Source organism: Heterodontus francisci, chromosome 47 (assembly GCF_036365525.1).
Source record: "Heterodontus francisci isolate sHetFra1 chromosome 47, sHetFra1.hap1, whole genome shotgun sequence".
NCBI classification, from domain to species: Eukaryota; Metazoa; Chordata; class Chondrichthyes; order Heterodontiformes; family Heterodontidae; genus Heterodontus; species Heterodontus francisci.
Genome location: NC_090417.1, coordinates 17507528 through 17526251, shown reverse-complemented (window position 1 = coordinate 17526251; position 18724 = coordinate 17507528). Strand labels below are relative to the sequence as shown.

The 18724-nt window shown below is 45.2% G+C and overlaps 1 protein-coding gene across 1 annotated transcript in view; it reads right to left on the bottom strand.

Annotated features, from left to right (window-relative positions):
• The window catches only part of xpo7 (exportin 7), a 126311-nt gene that overhangs the window by 81991 nt on the left and 25596 nt on the right, over window positions 1–18724 (bottom strand). The window contains exons 2-3 of the mRNA XM_068023140.1: window positions 15385–15531; window positions 165–258 (exon numbers count right to left, since the gene is read on the bottom strand). Coding sequence (XP_067879241.1) covers window positions 165–258; window positions 15385–15531 — 241 coding nt within the window. The remainder of the gene's footprint in view (window positions 1–164; window positions 259–15384; window positions 15532–18724) is intronic.

The window sequence follows — 18724 nt, the reverse complement described above, 5'->3', positions numbered from 1 at the left end:
GTCAATAATGGCAGGGCCTTCAGAAATGTAGCAATATTGACAGCAGATACCCACCACTGCCCCCAGTCCCGCTCCACTGAGAAAGGTTTGATATTGAAGATCCGATTACAGGGTTTCTATTTGTCCCCGAACGGAAAGCTAGGGAAAAAAAGACTCGTACTTACGTATGTCGGTGCGTTGTTCTAAAGGCAAAGGGTTGTTTGTTCGCGACACAAGCTTTGTAAGGCAGGTTGCCGCCAGCAACTGTGAGTATGACGACTGGGGAATAACAATAATAATCAATATTAAAAAAGGAAACAGTTGCTGAGAACCTGTAGCGATGCCTCTCAGTGCTTATTTCCTTTTGTGACAAGTATTTAGTTGATGAACAGTCAACATTTGTTCGATCCACATTTTGTCTCTCCTCAGGAGTTAAAAGATGTCAATAATATCCAGAGTTCAAGGCTTAAATTGGACAGTTTCAGCTTTCATTTCAGAACTGTGTTCAGTTTGCCGCGAAATCCGGACATGAATATGTGTTGGTACGCACAGAGATATATGCACATGCATGCCAACATGGGTTTAAGCTTTGTATCTGGCTCCCAAGGCTTCATGATACAGTCCACGAACAGAAAAACTTGGGACGCCCTTGATTTAGATTACTGACTGCACTACTCCTTGGGCAATACACATCTCAGTGCAACAAGGTTAAAAACCTGCACATGACATCCTATCAACAGCACAGAAACAGGCCATTTGGCCCAACAAGTCCATGCTGGTACTTATGCTCTCTAAAAGGCTCCTCCAGACACCTAACCTCATCAATATTCCTTTCTTTTTCATCTGCTTAGCTAGCTTCCCTTTAAATGTATCTGTTATTTGTCTCAACTGTCTGTGCAGAGAATTTTCTCCTGAGTTCCCTACTGGATTTACAGGGTACAATCTTATGAGTGCCACAGCATTCCCAACGGTGGGACCGGAAGTTGTCCTAACTTTCGCTGCCGCTGTCAGTCCAGTTTCCCACCTGATTATGTATTTACAGTAGCCATGTGACCACAGGCATGGGGAATACAGGTGATCATCCAGCAGGGGGCATCCCTCCTTGGTGGAACCAGCCATCACTGCCGCAGCCTCAAGGATCAGCAACCTTCCCTTCATGTAAGTATTTTCAGACAAACTTAAAATTGAAGCTTTTACTTAAATCAAAATATTTTAGCCTTCCCTTGTTTTGTGAAAGTCACCACCAACTTCACATCATTCATTTTACCTGCAGCCAAAGTGAATCAAACGGCAGCCAGTAGGCAGCATCCCGCCTGACAGTTGAGTGATGCCTCCCTGCAGGTTCTCCTCCAGGCTGTCAGGGAAAGGTAGGAGGTCCTCTTCCCTGTAATTAGAATCAGAAGACCCTCCCATCTCACCAAAGTGGCCTGGATGGAGGTGGCGGAGGAGGTCTCGAACCGTGTGGCTACTCGGAGAACATGGATGCATCGCAGCAAGCGCTTCAATGACTTGCTCAGATCAGTGAGGGTAAGTGGTCCTGGCGAAGCTGCTCCATTGTTTTCTTCCATGGCTCTGTGTCTTTAAGGCAGAGGGTAGGCAAGGCATGCAATGGAATGAATGGGCAGCCTTGGTGCCATTCACTAAATCAAGAAGATTGGCATTTTTACGTGATTGGATATGTCATGCGAAATCCAATGTAGAATGAGTGATGTTGATGCAATGGTTGCGATTTATCATTTGCCATGTCATTAAATCTGCACTATCTGTTGCAAAATAATTAAGAAACACACAACTCTTATTTGTAGGTTGTAGCAGCATTTAATAAGCACAGAAAGTTGTAGTATACATAGGAGTTATTCGAAGTTACGAAAGAAAGTCATTAAAGTAAATTAACTAAATAACATAAGTCACAATGGCAGAACAGGTGTTGTGTTGCAACTGTGGAATGTGGGATCTCCTGGACACCAGCGCGATCCAGGACAGACACATCTGCAGCAAGTGCAAGCAGCTCGGGGATTTCTAGATCAGGATTATTGACCTGGAAGCTGAACTGCAAACAGTGTGCAACATCAGGGTGGGGGATAGATATCTGTACATTTCATACCAGAAGACGGTCATACCCCTGAGAAGAGGGTCATCTGTTTTGGCCAGCGGTGGGGGACAGGAGGGTGCGACGTGTGAGTGAGGCAGGTAAAGAGACCGAGCGGACAGTAGTGGAGAAGCCTCAGCCTTTGCAATTGTCAAACAGATTTGAGGTGCTTGCAACCTGTGTGGACAAAAGAGAGGTATGCAAAGTCATGAGCAGACTGGCCGTAGCACCACTGTACAGGAAGCCGTTCAAGCGGGGGAGAGCAAAAAGGAAAGTTGTGGTAGTTGTGGATAGCATAGTGAGGGGGATTGGCATTTTTCTCTGCATCAAAGAGCTAGAGTTCAGAAAGCTGTGTTGCCTGCCCGGTACCAGGGTTCAAGACATCTGCTCAGGGCTGGAGATAAACTTACATTGCGAAGGGGAGGATCCAGTCGTTGTGGTCCATTTAGGTACCAACAACATAGGCAGGACAAGGAGAGAGGTTCTGCATGGTCAGTACGAGGAGCTAGATACCAAATTAAGCAGAACTTCAAAGCTAATAATCTCTGAATGATGACCTGAGCCACTTGCAAATTGGAATAGGGCAAATAGGATTAGAGAAATTAATGCGTGGCTCCAAGACTGGTGTTGTAGAAGTGGGTTCCAGTTCATGGGGCACTGGCACCAGTACTGGGGAAAGTGGTGGCTGTACCGTTGGGACAGTCTTCACCTGAAGCATGCTGGAACGAGTGTTCTCGCGAGCCACCTAACTAGGGAAGTAGAGATGGCTTTAAACTAAATAGTGGGAGCAAAGAATCAAATTTTGGAAGATGTGGTAAATCAAAGAGTAGAGACAAGGCGAGAAAGGTATTCATATGGGAAATGATAAACAGACAGTGACAGTAAAGGACAATACAAATCGAAGAGTAAATCAGCAGGTAAGGCTCAAGGTGACAAAAATAATAAAAGGACAAAATTCAAGGCTCTGTATCTGAATGCACGTAGCATTCACAGCAAAACAGGTGAACTGAGAGCGCAAATAGAAATAAATATGTACGATCTGAAAGCCATTACAGAGACATGGCTGCAGGATGACAGATTGGGACCTGAATATTTAAGGGGACATGATATTTAGGAAGGACAGGAATCGAGAAAAAGGTCGAGGGGTAGCTCCATTAATTAATGATGGTATGCATGCAATTGAGGGGGCGGTTCAAGAGGTCAGGATGTAGAAGCAGTTTGGGTAGAGCTGAGGAATGATAAAGGCAATAAGTCATTTGTGGGAGTGGCGTACAGGCCCCCTAACAGTAACCACATGGTAGGACAGAGTCGAAAGGAAGAAAGAATGGCAGCTTGTCAGAAAGGTACAGCAATAATGATGGGGGATTTTAATCTGCATCTTCTTCTTCTTCTTTGGCCTCCTTGTCTCGAGAGACAATTGGTAAGCGCCTGGAGGTGGTCAGTGGTTTGTGCAGCAGCGCCTGGAGTGGCTATAAATGCCAATTCTAGAGTGACAGACTCTTCCACAGGTGCTGCAGATAAAATTGGTTGTCGGGGCTGTTACACAGTTGGCTCTCTCCTTGCGCTTCTGTCTTTTTTCCTGCCAACTGCTAAGTCTCTTCGACTCGCCACGCTTTAGCCCCGCCTTTATGGTTGCCTGCATACAGACTTGAAAAATCAGATGGGCAAAGGTAGCCTAGATGAGGTGTACATAGAATGTTTTGGGGATAGTTTTTTAGAACAGCACATTCTGGAGCCAACCAAAGAGCAGGCGATACTAGACCTGGTATTGTGCAATGAGATAGGATTCATTAATGATCTCATAGTGAAGGCACCCCTAGGCAGCAGCGATCATAATATGGTTGAATTTTATATTCAGTTTGAAGGAGAGAAGAGTGGGTCTAAGACTAGTATTCTAAACGTAAATAATGGCAATTATGAAGGCATGAAAGCAGAGCTCGCTAAAGGGAACATGCAAAGTAGGTTAAGGGATAGTTCAATGGAGATGCAGTGGCAAACATTTAAGGGGATATTTCAGAATACACAGAATAGATACATTCCAACAAGAAAGAAAAATTCCAAGGGGAGGACCCACCATCCGTGGTTAACTCAAAAAGTTAATGAAAGAAAAAGCATATTGTTGCACAAAAATGGGTGGCAGGTCAGAAGATTGGACAGAATATAAATAATGGCAAAGAATGACAAAGATTGATAAGGAGGAAAAATTTGAGTACAAGAGAAATCTGGTGAGAAATATAAAAACCGACAGTAAGAGTTTCGACACATATTTAAGAACAAAAATCGTTAACAAAGTGAGCATTGGCCCTATAGAAAGCGAGTCTGGGGAATTAATAATGGAAAAAAAGGAGATGGCACATGAATTAAACAGGTATTTTGCATCGATCTTCATTTTCATTTTCCAAAATTCCCTCAATTCGGAGAAGGTGACATTAGATTGGAAAATAGCGAATGTAACTACTTTATTTAAAAAGGGAGAGAGACTGAAAGCAGGAAACTACAGGCCAGTTAGCTTAACATCTGTCAGAGGGAATATTTTAGAAGCTATTATTAAAGACGTTATGGCAGGGAACTTCGTAAAGTCACCAATTTATTTCAGTTCTTTGAAGAAGTAACTGAACCGGTGGATGTATGTACTTACATTTCCATTTGATAAGATGCCACATCAAAGATTACTGCAGAAAATAAAAGCTCACGGTGTCGAGGGTAACATATTGGCAAGGATAGAAAATTGGCTGGCTAACAGGAAATAGCGTCTGATAAATGTGTCATTTTCTGGTTATCAAGATGTATCAAGTGGTGTGCCACAGGCATCTGCGCTGGGGCCTCAAATTTTTACAATTTATATAAATGACTTAGATGAAGGGACTGAATGTTTACTAAATTTGCTGATGACACAAGATAGGTAGGAAAATAAGTTGTGAAGAGGACATAAAGAAGCTACAAAGGGATATAGATAAAGTGAGTGGGCAAAGATCTGGCAGATGGAGTATAATGTGGGAAAATGTGAAATTGTCCATTTTGGCAGGAAGAATAAAAAAGAAGCATATAATCTTAATGGTGAGAGATTGCAGAGCTCTGAGGTGCAGAAGGATCTGGGTGTCCTCCTGCATGAATCACAAAAGGTTAGTATGCAGGTACAGCAAGATATTAGGAAAATTAATGGAATGTTATTGTTTTAGTGCGAGGGGAATTGAATACAAAAGTAGGGAGGTTATGCTTCAATTATACAGAGCATTGGTGAGACCACCTCTGGAGTACTGTGTACAGTATTGAGCTCCTTATTTAAGGAAGCATGTACATGCGTTGGAAGCAGTTCAGAGAAGGTTTACTAGACTAATACCTGGAATGGACTGGTTGTCATTGGACAAGCTAGGCTTGCATCCACTGGAGTTTAGAAGAGCAAAATGCAACTTGATTGAAACATCGAAGATCCTGAGGAGTCTTGACAGGATGTTTCCTCTTGTGGGACAAACTAGAACTAGGGGTCACTGTTTAAAAATAAGGGGTCACCCATTTAAGACAGAGATAAGGAGAAATATTTCTCACAGAGGGTCATGAGTCTTTGGAACTCTCTTCCTCAAAAGGCAGTGGAAATCTAAGTATTTTAAGACAGAGGTATCCACCTCTGATAAGATTCTTGACAAGCTAGGTGGTTATTGGGGGTAGGCGGGAATGTGGAATTGAGGTTACAATCGGATCAGCCTTGATCTTGTTGAATGGTGCAGCAGGCTCGTGGCATCGAATGGCCGACTCCTGTTCCTAATTTGCTTGTCCGTATGCAGGATAAATGAAGCTACAACCAGTGTGAGCGTGCGAAGACGGGAGGTGGAGTCCCTGACATCAGGCTGCTGACCCCAGCTGAGGAGGTGGCTTCAGAGATTGTGAGAGAGGAGGGAGGCAGAGCAAGCAGCGATGGCGAAGCATGAGCCACAATGCAAAAGGATAAAGTGTCATTTCTGCTCTTGTTGCCTTGTGTGAAAACTGAAGGAAGTTATTTGAAGTCATGTAAAGCATATGCTTCAAGTACCTCTGTTTGCATCTCCACTGCTGGTGCCCACACTCGAGTCGCAGAATGCCATGTGGCCCAAGAATCCTTCTCTGGGGAGGAAGAAGCAGCCAAGGGCCCAGAGTGTGCACCATCACCTTCCTCTTCTTCCACCTCCGCCAGCAGAGATACATCCACACAGTCCACAGTGGGAGGGGTGGGGTTAAGATCAGAATCTGGGTCACAATCTGGTTTGCAGGACACAGCCATGTCCAGGAGCATGTGCCGACCGGGTCCCCTGACACTCGGAGGACTAGGCCCCTGCTCAGCACCAAAATCATGATGATCTGCTGTTTCTTGCTGCAAGAAGCCTGCTGGATTTGCAGCAAAACCATGTGGAAAATATGAGAGAGAGACCTGAGGTCATGCTTGGCTTTGCGCGGGCCATGAAGGAGTCCACACAAGCCATGATATCTGCCATGTTGCAGGCATTTGAGCGTATGGCTTCTCAGTCGATAGTCTGGTGAGGTCCGTGGAGAGTCTCGAGAGCACTCGAGCCACATGCAATCTGACCTGCACTCCATCGCTGTTGCTGTGGGCTCCAGGCAGCACAGTCTAAGCGAGAGGGGGAATGAGAAACCTGGACCTCCCTCCAGGTGACTCTTTCCCACAGGGAGACAGGCAGGTGCTACTGTGCACACAGACTGAGAAGGAGCACGGGCCAGCTGCCCCAGGGTCTTCCTCTCAGGACACCCCCGCGGGTAAGAGGCGTCTCGTCCTCCCCCCTTACCTCCCTGACACTGACCCCCTTACCTCCAGCAAGTGAGCACATGGGGGTTACTCAAGCACCAGTGCTGCAGACCCCCAGGAGGATGGAGCCATCAAGGCCCTGTTCCTCCAGAGGACGTCCACCACGGGTCATCCACAGCAATGACGCAGAACACTGAGCAGACTGCCTCAGCCGTAGCCTCCAACATTGGGGTAGCACCTAGAGGAATGTGGGAGACAAGGAAATTGAAACAGTTTTGATCATGAAGGGGGCATGGATGCTGTATAAATTGCCAGGATTGCAATGATGTATTCAAACATTTTTAATTCTTGAAAAATTTGATTCACTCTCGGTAATGTTTTGCTTGGTTACAGATGGATACAAAGAAGGCTTTTGCACGCCGATGGCAGGAACGCAATGATGTTTGCAAAGCATCTCAGGAGATAACCAGCATTCATATCTCATTGCAATTTCAGCCTTCATTCTCAAATGATGGCTGTTTCCCTATTGATGATTAATAACTTTTTCCAATACTGTCAGGCCTTACTTTTGTTTTCTATGGTCACAACATAACGCTGCTTGCAGTGGTGTGTGGTCGCATTCATCGTAGCCCATGGATAATTTCAAATGCCAATCACATGAAAGTGCAGCAATGCTTCATTAAGATTGCAGAGATGAATAAGACCTCATGCAAAAGGGAATTTCTGTGGGGAATTGTTATGTTTCTCCTCCCAATGTTTCTTCATGATGTGGCTTATTGTTGGCTGAAAGGTGCATAATGTGGTTCTCCCAGATGTCCCTTGCATGTCTCTCCATGGCCCTCATATGGATGACAGCTTTGTAATCATTGTTGTCCTCCTCCTCCTCTTCAGTCATCCTCATCTGAGGAGGACTGGTGTTCCTCCTGTTCCTCCTACTGCACAATATTGGCCCATTCGTGATACCCTCTGTGGCAAGTACTGAAGAGCCCCTCCAGTCCAGTCAAGGCAATGGAATCACATTTTCAGCATGCCAATTCTGTGTTCAATGATAGCTCTGATGGATGCATGAGTGACATTGTACCTCTCTTCAGCAGCACTTCAGGGATGACGTACTGGTGCCATCAAACATATACAAAGGAGTGACGCTGGTTACTCAGGATCCATCCGTCCACTTCGGCTGGTTCCTCCAACATCGCCGGTTGCTGGGAGTTCCTCAAAATGTAGGAGTCATGACAGCTCCCTGGCAAACACGCATGATTCTTCTCGTGGGCAAAAACCAGCTGCACATTTAAAGAGTGAAAGCCTTTACAATTGACAAAGACAGCAGGCTTGTCCCAGGAAGCTGTAAAGGCCACATGTCGCCCGTGGATTCCTGGAAAGAGCCGCTGGAGAAAGAACTGAGTGCAGCAGTCACCGTCAGGGCAACTGGCATGAGATTCCCACCCAATCAAGTAGCTGCAGGCTGTGCTGCAGGATCTTACAAATATCTGTGACCATTTCACGTGATATCATTAGATATCTCTGACATTGCCTCTCTGACATTTGAAGGTAATTTGCCCTTGTCCTGAGGATGTGATGACGGGCCAGTGCCCGTTTTCGATAAGGCAGTTCCTCGATGTTATCATTCGAAGCATCCTTTCCTTCCTGTTCTGCTTGTTGCTGGTGCTCAGCCATCATGAGTTGAGGGAAAAGAGCCCTCCTTAGTCTCTCTCTTTGTTCTTGTGCCCGTGGTATAGACAAATTGGGTGTATGAGACCCACGTCGCTATGGCTTTTCTGAACAATAAATAAGCACAGCGTGGCGATTCAGCCCTCTGTTGACACTGAGCTGAAACATCGAGGCAATGAACAGCTCCCTTACATCTGCCTTCAAATTGCAGCCAGGTCAAAGACACACCGACTGCTACTTTGCCTCCTCCCACTCTCCTTGCAATCCTTGCGTGTCCACGTGGTTCCCATTATCGTTGGAGAAAATGGTGCATGTGGAATTCAGGGCAAGTCTCCCCACCTACCAAGCTCCTCCTGCAACTTGAACCTTCCAGCTTGAACCCATCACCCTTGACCCACGCAATGTTACCATTACCCTTCTCTCCATTACCATTGAGCCTTCCCCCCTATTACCATGCACAGTGTAATCATCAATGAATTCATGCCATCCTTCTCCCCTGTTCCTACTCCTGCTACTGGCAACATGCTGGCTCTTAACCTTGAACCTCCTCATCTCGAACTGATCATTGTTGCCGAGTCCCGTTTCCCTCCATATGAAGCTGTTGAAAACCCACCCATTAGTCTTGACCTTACCCACTACAGAATCCATTTGCCCCCATTGACTGCGACCATTTCCTCTGCGAGCCAGTATCCTCAATTTGCCCCACAGCTGCCGACGTCAACAGCAATCATCCCTCCCTATAGCGTGCCAAATATTATGACACAATATTGATCTAATCCACCCCCCCACCCCACAGCCAACAAAATGCATCTTCACCATCAAAATCAACCATTCAACAACACCGATGCTCCACTCCACCCTCCTCTGCTCTTCCATGCACCCCATCAAACCCACCCTTCCCACCCCGACGACCCTCCCCTGCTCCCCAACGTAACCCTCGCCCATGCCTTCGCCGCCTAAGATGAATCACCCTTGCTGGTGTCGAGCCTGGAGGCAAACAGCCATTGCGAAGTTGGCGATAATTTGCTAGCTGAGTTAAAGAGAGTCCCGAGAATCAACTGCACAAATTCAACTGTTGCAGGTCACATTGAAACATTCGTGAACCACGTGGCACGTGAATCTTGCATGCCATTCACTTAATCTGGCGGGTAGGACTAAACCATAACTATGCGCGGGCAATGAGTATTCATGTTATTTAAATGAATGAAAAGCTGCAATCCACCACCACACTGGGAGAACCCCGAAACGCAGCAAACCCACCACTGACTTAATTCCTCTCAAATATCCTGCTGTCGGGAATCCAAAACAACACTTTCCACCTCATTCTATCACCCCACACACCACCAAGTCCACCATGGCGGACTGCATAAAACGCTCCCGATTGTGTCTACCTTGTATTTTTATCCCTTGTTCTGGTCTCACCCACAAATGGCAACAATCTCTCAATGTATATCTTATCAAATCCTTTCATAGTCCAAAAGGCCTCTATCAGATTACCTCTCAGTCTTCTCTTCCCTTGAGTAAACAGTCCCAGCTTGATCAATCTTTCCAAATAGGTAAAACTTATCAGTTCTAATACTATTCTAGAAATTATTTTGCACCTCCTCCAGTTTCTCGCTATCCTTTTAATAATATGGAAACCAGATCAAGTGACTCACCCATGATCCTGTCATGTACAGCAAAATGATGAAGAATCTATCTCAGCAGTCTTCCTCTCTCCTTCCAACCCCATCCCAGCTCTCAAAAATTGAGGCTCATGCACCTCTTGAAGGAGAGGTAAACAAAATAATACAGCAATCAAGAGCCCCCTATTGCTCATAGAGTCAGAGAGTTATACAGCACAGAAACAGGCCCTTCGGCCCATCGTGTCTGTGCCGACCATACAGCACCCAACTATTCTAATCCCATATTCCTGCACTTGGCCCGTAGCCCTGTATGCTATGGCGTTTCAAGTGCTCATCTAACTACTGGATAATTGTTGTGAGGGTTCCTGCCTCCACTACCTCTTCAGGCAGTGTGTTCCAGATTCCAACCACCCTCTAGGTGGAAAAATGTTTCCTCAAATCTCCCCTAAACCTCCTGCCCCTTACACTAAAACTATGCCCCCTGGTTCTTAACCTCTCCGCTAAGGGAAAACGTTTCCTCCTATCTAACCTATCAATGCCCCTCATAATCTTGTACAACTCAATCAGGTTCCCCCCTCAGCCTTCTCTGCTCCAAGGAAAACAACCCCAGCCTTTCCAGTCTCTCTTCATGGCTGAAATACTCCAGCCCAGGCAACATCCTGGTGAATCTCCTCTGCACCCTCTCCAGTGCAATCACATCCTTCCTGGGCGGCACAGTGGCGCAGTGGTTAGCACCGCAGCCTTACAGCTCCAGCGACCCGGGTTCAATTCTGGGTGCTGCCTGTGTGGAGTTTGCAAGTTCTCCCTGTGTCTGCGTGGGTTTTCTCCGGGTGCTCCGGTTTCCTCCCACAAGCCAAAAGACTCGCAGGTTGGAAGGTAAATTGGCCATTATAAATTGCCCCTAGTATATGTAGGTGGTAGGGAAATATGGGGACAGGTGGGGATGTGGTAGGAATATGGGATTAGTGTAGGATTAGTATAAATGGGTGGTCGATGGTCGTCACAGACTCGGTGGGCCGAAGGGCCTGTTTCAATGCTGTATCTCTAAACTAAAACTAAACTATACTGTGGTGCCCAGAACTGTACACAGTACTCCAGCTGTGGCCGAACTAGCGTTTTATACAGCTCCATCATAACCTCCCTTCTCTTATATACTATGCCTCGGCTAAGAAAGGCAAGTATCCCATATGCTTTCCTAGCCACCTTATCTACCTGTGCTGCTGCCTTCAGTGATCTATAGACAAGTACACCAAGGTCCCTCTGACTTTCTGTACTTCCGAGGGTCCGACCATCCATTGTATATTCCCTTGCCTTGTTAGTCCTCCCAAAATGCATCACCTCACACTTTTCAGGATTAAATTCCATTTGCCACTTCTCTTCCCATCTATATCTCCCTGTAATCTAAGGATTTCCTCCTCACTATTTACACCACCACCAATTTTTGTGTCATCTGCGAACTTACTGATCATGCCTCCTATATTCACGTCTAATTCATTAATGTACACTACAAACAGCAAGGGTCCCAGCACCGATCCCTGTGGTACACCACTGGTCACAGGCTTCCAATCGCAAAAACAGCCCTCGACCATTACCTTCTGCCTCCTGCCAGCAAGCCAATTTTGGATCCAATTTGCCAAATTGCCTTGGATCCCATGGGCTTACCTTCTTAACCAATCTCCCATGCGGGACCTTATTAAAAGCCTTACTGAAATCCAAGTATACTACATCTACTGCTTTACCCTCATCGACACATCTCGTTACCTCCGCGAAAAATTCAATCAGATTTGTTAGACATGATCTCCCCCTGACAAAGCCGTGCTGACTATCCCTGATTAATCCCTGCCTCTCCAAGTGGAAATTAATCCTGTCCCTCAGAATTTTTTCCAATAGTTTCCCGACCACTGATGTTAGACTCACCGGCCTGTAATTACCTGGTTTATCCCTCCTACCCTTCTTGAATAATGGTACCACATTCGCTGTCCTCCAGTCCTCTAGTACCTCTCCGGTGGCCAGAGAGGATTTGAAAATTTATGTCAGAGCCCCTGCTATCTCCTCCCTTGCCTCACATAACAGCCTGGGATACATCTCATCTGGGCCTGAGGATTTATCCACTTTTAAGCCCGCTAAAACAACTAATATTTCCTCTCTTTCAATGCTAATATGTTCAAGCACAATCCCCCTCCCTAATCTCGACATCTACATTGTCCTTCTCCATAGTGAACACCGATGAAAAGTAATCACTTAAAATCTCACCTATGGCCTCCGGCTCCACACAAAGATTGCCACTTTGCTCCCTAATGGACCCTACTCTTTCCCTGGTTATCCTCTTACCCTTAATATACTTATAAAACGCCTTGGGATTTTCCTTTATCTTGCCTGCCAGTGTTTTTTCATGCCCCCTCTTCGCTCTCCTAATTACCTTTTTAAGTGCAACCCTACACGTTCTATACTCCTCTCGTGCCTCCACTGCTTTCAGCGCTTGGGATCTGCCATAAGCCTCCTTTTTTTCCTGATCCAATGCTCTATATCCCTTGACATCCAGGGTTCCCTGGGCCTGTTGGTCCTACTCTTCACCTTAACGGGTACAAATTGGCTCTGGACACTCACTATTTCCTCTTTGAATGACTCCCACTGATGTGATGTAGACTGCTCCCAGTACACTTGGACAAATCCTGTTCTATCATATTGAAATCAGCCTTCCCCCAACTCAGTACCTTTATTTCTGGTCCATCTTTGTCTTTTTGCATAACAACCTTAAATCTTACAGTTATGGTCACTATCCCCGAAATGCTCCCCCACTGACACTTCTACCACTTGACCGGCTTCATTCCCTAGGAGTAGGTCCAGTACTTCCCTTCTCTTGTAGGACTTTCGACATACTGGCTCAAAAAACTCTCCTGTATGCATTTTAAGAATTCCCCCCCTCCCCATAAGCCTTTTGCACAAAGACTATCCCAGTTAATATTGGGGAAGTTGAAATCCCCTATTATTACCATATTATTTTCACACATCTCAGAGATTTGCCGACAAATCTGCTCCTCTATCTCTTCCTGACTGTTTGGAGGCCTGTAGTAGACACCCAGCCAAGTGATTGCCCCCTTTTTAAGTTCTACCCAAATGGCCTCATTTGAGGAACCTTCTAAGATGTCATCCCTCCTTACTGCAGTAATTGACTCCTTGATCAATAGTGCAATGCCACCTCCTCTTTTATCCCCTCCCCTGTCACACCTGAAGATTCTATACCTTGGAATATTGAGCTGCCAGTCCTGTCCCTCCCTCAACCATGTCTCTGATCGCAATAATATCATAATCCCATGTACTAATCAACACCCTCAATTCATCTGCCTTTCTAGTAAGACTCCTTGTATTGAAATAGATGAAATCCAACTTTGCATTTTCCCTTCTGCCTTGCTGGGTCGATATTTGCTCTGCCTTCCAAGCAGACTCAGTTTCTGCTCTACATCACTTTCTACTGTACCTCCACTCTGTATCCCATCCCCCTGCCAAATTAGTTTGAACCCCCACCCCCAACAGAACTAGCAAATCTTCCAGCAAAGATGCTTGTCCCATTCCAGTTCAGGTGCAACCCGTCCAACTTGTACAGGTCCCACCTTTGCCAGAAACAGACCCAGTGATCCAGGAAACTAAAGCCCTCTCTCCTGCACCAACTCCTCAGCCACGCATTCACCTGCTCTATCCTACTATTTCTAAACTCACTAGCACGTGGCACCGGGAGTAATCCAGAGATTACAACCTTAGAGGTCCTGCTTTTTAATCTGCTACCTGGCACCCTAAATTCTTGTTGCAGGACCTCATCCCTTTTTCTACCTATGTGACTGGTACCAATGTGTACCACGACCTCAGGTTTCTCCCCCTCCCCCTTCAGAATGTCCTGCAGCCGCTCCGTGACATCCTTGACCCTAGCACCAGAGAGGCAAAATACCATCCTGGAGTCATGTTTGCGGCCACAGAAATGCCTATCTGTACCCCTTACGATAGAATCCCCTATCACAATAGCTCTTCCACTCCTTTTTCCCCCCTGCTGTGCAGCAGAGCCATCCTTGGTGCCACAGACCTGGCTGTTGCTGCTTTCCCCTGGGAGGTCATCCCCCCAACAGTATCCAAAGCAGTATATCTGTTTGAGAGGGGGATGGCCACAGGGAACTCCTGCACTACCTGCCTGCGCCTACTACTCCGCCTGGTGGTCACCCATCCCTTTTCTGCCTGTGCTGCCATTACCTGCGGTGTGACCACCTCTCTAAACGTGCTATCAACGACGTCCTCAGCATCACGGATGCTCCACAGTGAATCCATCTGCAGCTCTAGCTCCGTAATGCAGGTAGTCAGTAGCTGCAGATGGATACATTTCCTGCACACATGGTTGTCAGGGACACTGGAAGCGTCCCTGATTTCCCACAGAGTGCAGGAGGAGCATACCACGGGGCTGAGCTCTCCTGCCATGACTTATCTTTAAATTAATTTAGTTACTCCCTTTAAAAAATACTAATTACACTAGGGGTCTTGTTCTACTCCAAACACTACCCAAAACAATCTAAAGTCCTTAATAAATTCTCAGGAGGGTGAAAAGCAGCTTTGAAGTTCACAGATGTTTCTGTAAAATACATCTGCCAGATTAATTCGCTATGAAATGGATTTGCACAGCGAGCTGAATTCAAACAAAATGCAAGATGACCGAAGTGCTAAATTCCAACACTGCAAATTACATTGGCCTTTTGAATCCAGGTAGCAGCAATATGCTTGCAGCCAAATGAAGAATATTCTGCAATTTATTTACATCTTCATGGAACAGAACACGAAGTCTTACATTCATCTTTCATGGGTGAAATTGCACAATGAATTTGAATGATAAATGGGTACAAAGGTCTCAATGGCTGAGGTACAAACATGCCATTAATGTTTAAAGTATGTAATATATACACAGCTTGCAGAACTCCTTTTGCCAGGATAAAAATCCTTGATAGCCAACTATTACTTTGTTCCTATCAACTGCATTATTGCAAGGCCAGTATCACACAACTGCAAAGCAATAGAATTATTTGGTATGCTGAAAAGAAAATGAAACCAAGAAAGGTTACTGAAGTGTGCAGATTTTTAAATTTGCTTCACACCAATTAGGTCGAGAGTTCAGAAATCTGCAGAGGAGTGGCAAGGGTAGAGAATTACCATGAATGTACATGGTGAGCTGAATGCCCCATTTCACAATCCAAGCTTCCTTACATCATTTTGGAACGTCATACCATTTGAACTGTCCACAAAATGGTACTTACACTTCCTCTTTCCAACAGCAGTTGGCATTTGCTGAGACAGTCCGGGCTATTGGTGAATTCAACCAGGGCCTTTTCCGCCTGCAGCCGAGTGGATGTATCAGTGGTTTCATAGAGCTGTTTACACAGTATCTCCAGTTGGGCTAAGCTCTGCAATGATAAATAATGTTCGGTTTTTGAAACACACTGTTAACTGCAGCAAGCTTTGTATTTCTCTCAACTAGAGAACTTGCATGGTAGGTTTACATAACTGTTCCTGCACCAAGAAAGAAAATTAAAATAGCGCCTTTCACAACCTCAAGATGTCCCAAAACACTTCACAGCCAATGAAGTACTGTTGAAGTGCAGTCAATGTCGCGAACAAGGTAGCCAATTTGTGCACAGCAAGCTCCCACAAACAGTGGGATTCAGGGACAATTATCGACCTGGACGTGGTGGATAACTCTCCTGAGATTACTCTCCAGGAGTAAGGTGGTCAAGGAATGAAGCCACACTCAGGTACCTGAGCACATAATCTGGGCTGAAACTCCAGCGCTGTACTGAGCAGGGGTGCTGCAGTGTTGGATGTGGCGTCTTTCAGATGCAATATTAAACTGAGGCCCTTTCTACCTGTTCAGGTGGAAACACAAGACATCATAGCACAATCTGAAAAGCAGAAGGGTAGTGTTCTAGCGGATACTCCTCCCTCAACGAACACTGCCAAAAACAGATTAATTGATGATTTATCTTGCTTGCAATTTCATCAATCTTGTTGTGCAAACTGGCTTGAGTGTATATCAGTGGCTACTAAGTGCTTTGGGACATCCTGACATTGTGTAAAGCATTATGGAAGTGCATTGCATTGGGGTAATGATGTTCCTGAGATTTCAGCCATGTGCTGCATGGAGATATTGAGCTATCCATTTCAGTATGCATTCCAGGGCTAATACTAACAGGATCATTGTTAACAGTGATCTGCTGAATCAAGATGCCACTGTTAGACAACATTAACCCGCCGCCAACAGTGCGACTGCTAATGTTTACACACTAACAATTTGATGATGTGATCAATGTAACCCGATCTGAACACTAGTCTGCTCACTCCCAGTGAAGCCCAAAAAGAATGACACAGCTTAACTATTTGCTATGAACAACTCCTATTAATTAGAGTTTAAAAAGAGAGCATATATTTAACCAATAACAAAGGACACCCCTCTTACACTTCTTGGGAGCTGCAGCCCAACTTGGAAGGACAGATGTATAGAATTAAACTTTACTTGAATGAAAGGCTTGACTCTCGTTATAAACGTGAATGTGTCCTTTAACTTCCCCCAAATTACACAAAACAGAGAGGGTGTGTCCTCGTAACAGATCTCGTGACCTGGAAGTGAGGCGGATCCTTGGTGAATACAAACACATTGGCCAAGCATTGCTGCAATCTGCAGATGAGTCTGTCGAATTTTGTGAAAGATTTTGCAGATCCTGTTCCTTTCTAAAAGGCAGTAATCTCAGGATAAAGACTGCCCCATCTGAAAACATACATACAGAACAGCACATTTGGGGAGCCAACCATTCTTAACCCAGTTTTTTTTTCATGAAAAGGAACTAGGACCTGCAAATGTGGACTCTGACTATCATTTCTTACTTCTCCATTTTGCAAGTCGCTTTCTTCAATTTCCTTTCACCTGAGCCACAAGCACTGCCAAGCAAAATGTGTCATATCCCCAGGCACCTACTCTTAACAGATAAGTTCGGCAGTAGGTCCAATCAACCTTAATTTGTCTCTCCTCTGCTTTGTTTGCTGCCTCGAGTCAGCACTAGGTCCTGCAGAACTTCCAACTTCAGTGGAATCACAGTACCAAAGTCTTCAACCTGGCACTCTGTGGCACGTTTACATACACCTTCATGTGCCACCCCATGTCCAAGCAATACGAACTCACAACAGGAACTGAACATTTGAATCATCGTTCCATCACGCCTGCTCCATCCAGACTTGCTGCAACCATGTACACATTGCCCCAGCCCCTAAGCATGCAATTTCCTGGCAGAGACAGAAACAGAGAAAAACCTGATGCCAGTGTAGGAAAAACATTCAAATTCCTCTCCCATGACCTTAGTACCGGGAAGGCGGTAGAGTCGTGGAAATGTCACTAAACTGGTGATCCAGAGGCTCAGGCTAATGCCCTAGGGCCAGAGGTTCAAGTCCCACCACGGCAACTGGTGGAAATTAAATTCAATTAATTAATAACAGTGGAGAGGCAACATGGACTTGATGGGCTGAATATCCTCCTTCTGTGCCGTAAATTACTCGATGACACTCACAAAACTGCCCTGTTCACCTTTAAAGGGCTGTACTGTTTATTTAGTTCCATTCCAGAGGACAGAGACTATTGGAAAAAGAAGTCATTTCTGATGTTGAACCTAACACTTTGCCTAAGAATTTCACTTTACGTCCACTGGTCCCATCATCCCTATCTTCTCAAATAATCTATCCAACTGGACATTAGCCCAATGCCCTTATCATTTGGGAACTACAATCAGATCCCCTTGAAGCCTGCATTTCTCCAAGGTAACATCCTAACCTTTGCAGTACATCTTCACAACTAAGATCCTTGAAGGTAGGAATTATTCTGGATAATCTCCCCTGTACCTTCCACACCTCAATGGTTTTCACCACATATGAGGACCCAAACTGGATAAATATACCATCTTGTTCAGTATGATTACAGAGGTCTTCATTTTATGTTCAATGGTCCAAGAAATAAAATCAAAAATCATATTTGATTTCCTGATAGCCACTTTCCACACCATTAATTCAGCACTTTCCCTGAGTGACCATCTGCTACCCTCGGCATCCTTTCTTCATCCATTGCCCTGAACAAACAGAACTGTGTAGGTCAACATGTCTGAGTTTTCCAACCCCTAATACTGCACTTTTCCACATTCAAGGACAAGTGCCACACATGGATCCATTCTCCTAACAGGTTCACAATAGCCAGCAAGCGATCAATTTGATATAATGTACTCACTTCTCACATTTTCATACCATCTACAAATTTAAGAACTATACCATTTATGCCCTCAACTAAATCATCGATGAAAATGATGAAAAGCAATGACTCCAGTATGGAGTCTTTTGGAACTCCAGTCTTGACCAGGTTTCATTCAGATCACTCACATCTGTGATAACTCTCTAAGTAGTTTCAAAGAAACCAAAAGAACGGTTGCTCTTTTACTCTGTGATATTTTACTGAATTCTTCTGGAAATCAAGATGGACAAGAACAACTGGGGTACCATCATCCACCAGAATGGTTACTTCCTCAAAGACGCTAACAGGCCATTGCACAACTGCCAAACTCAGAT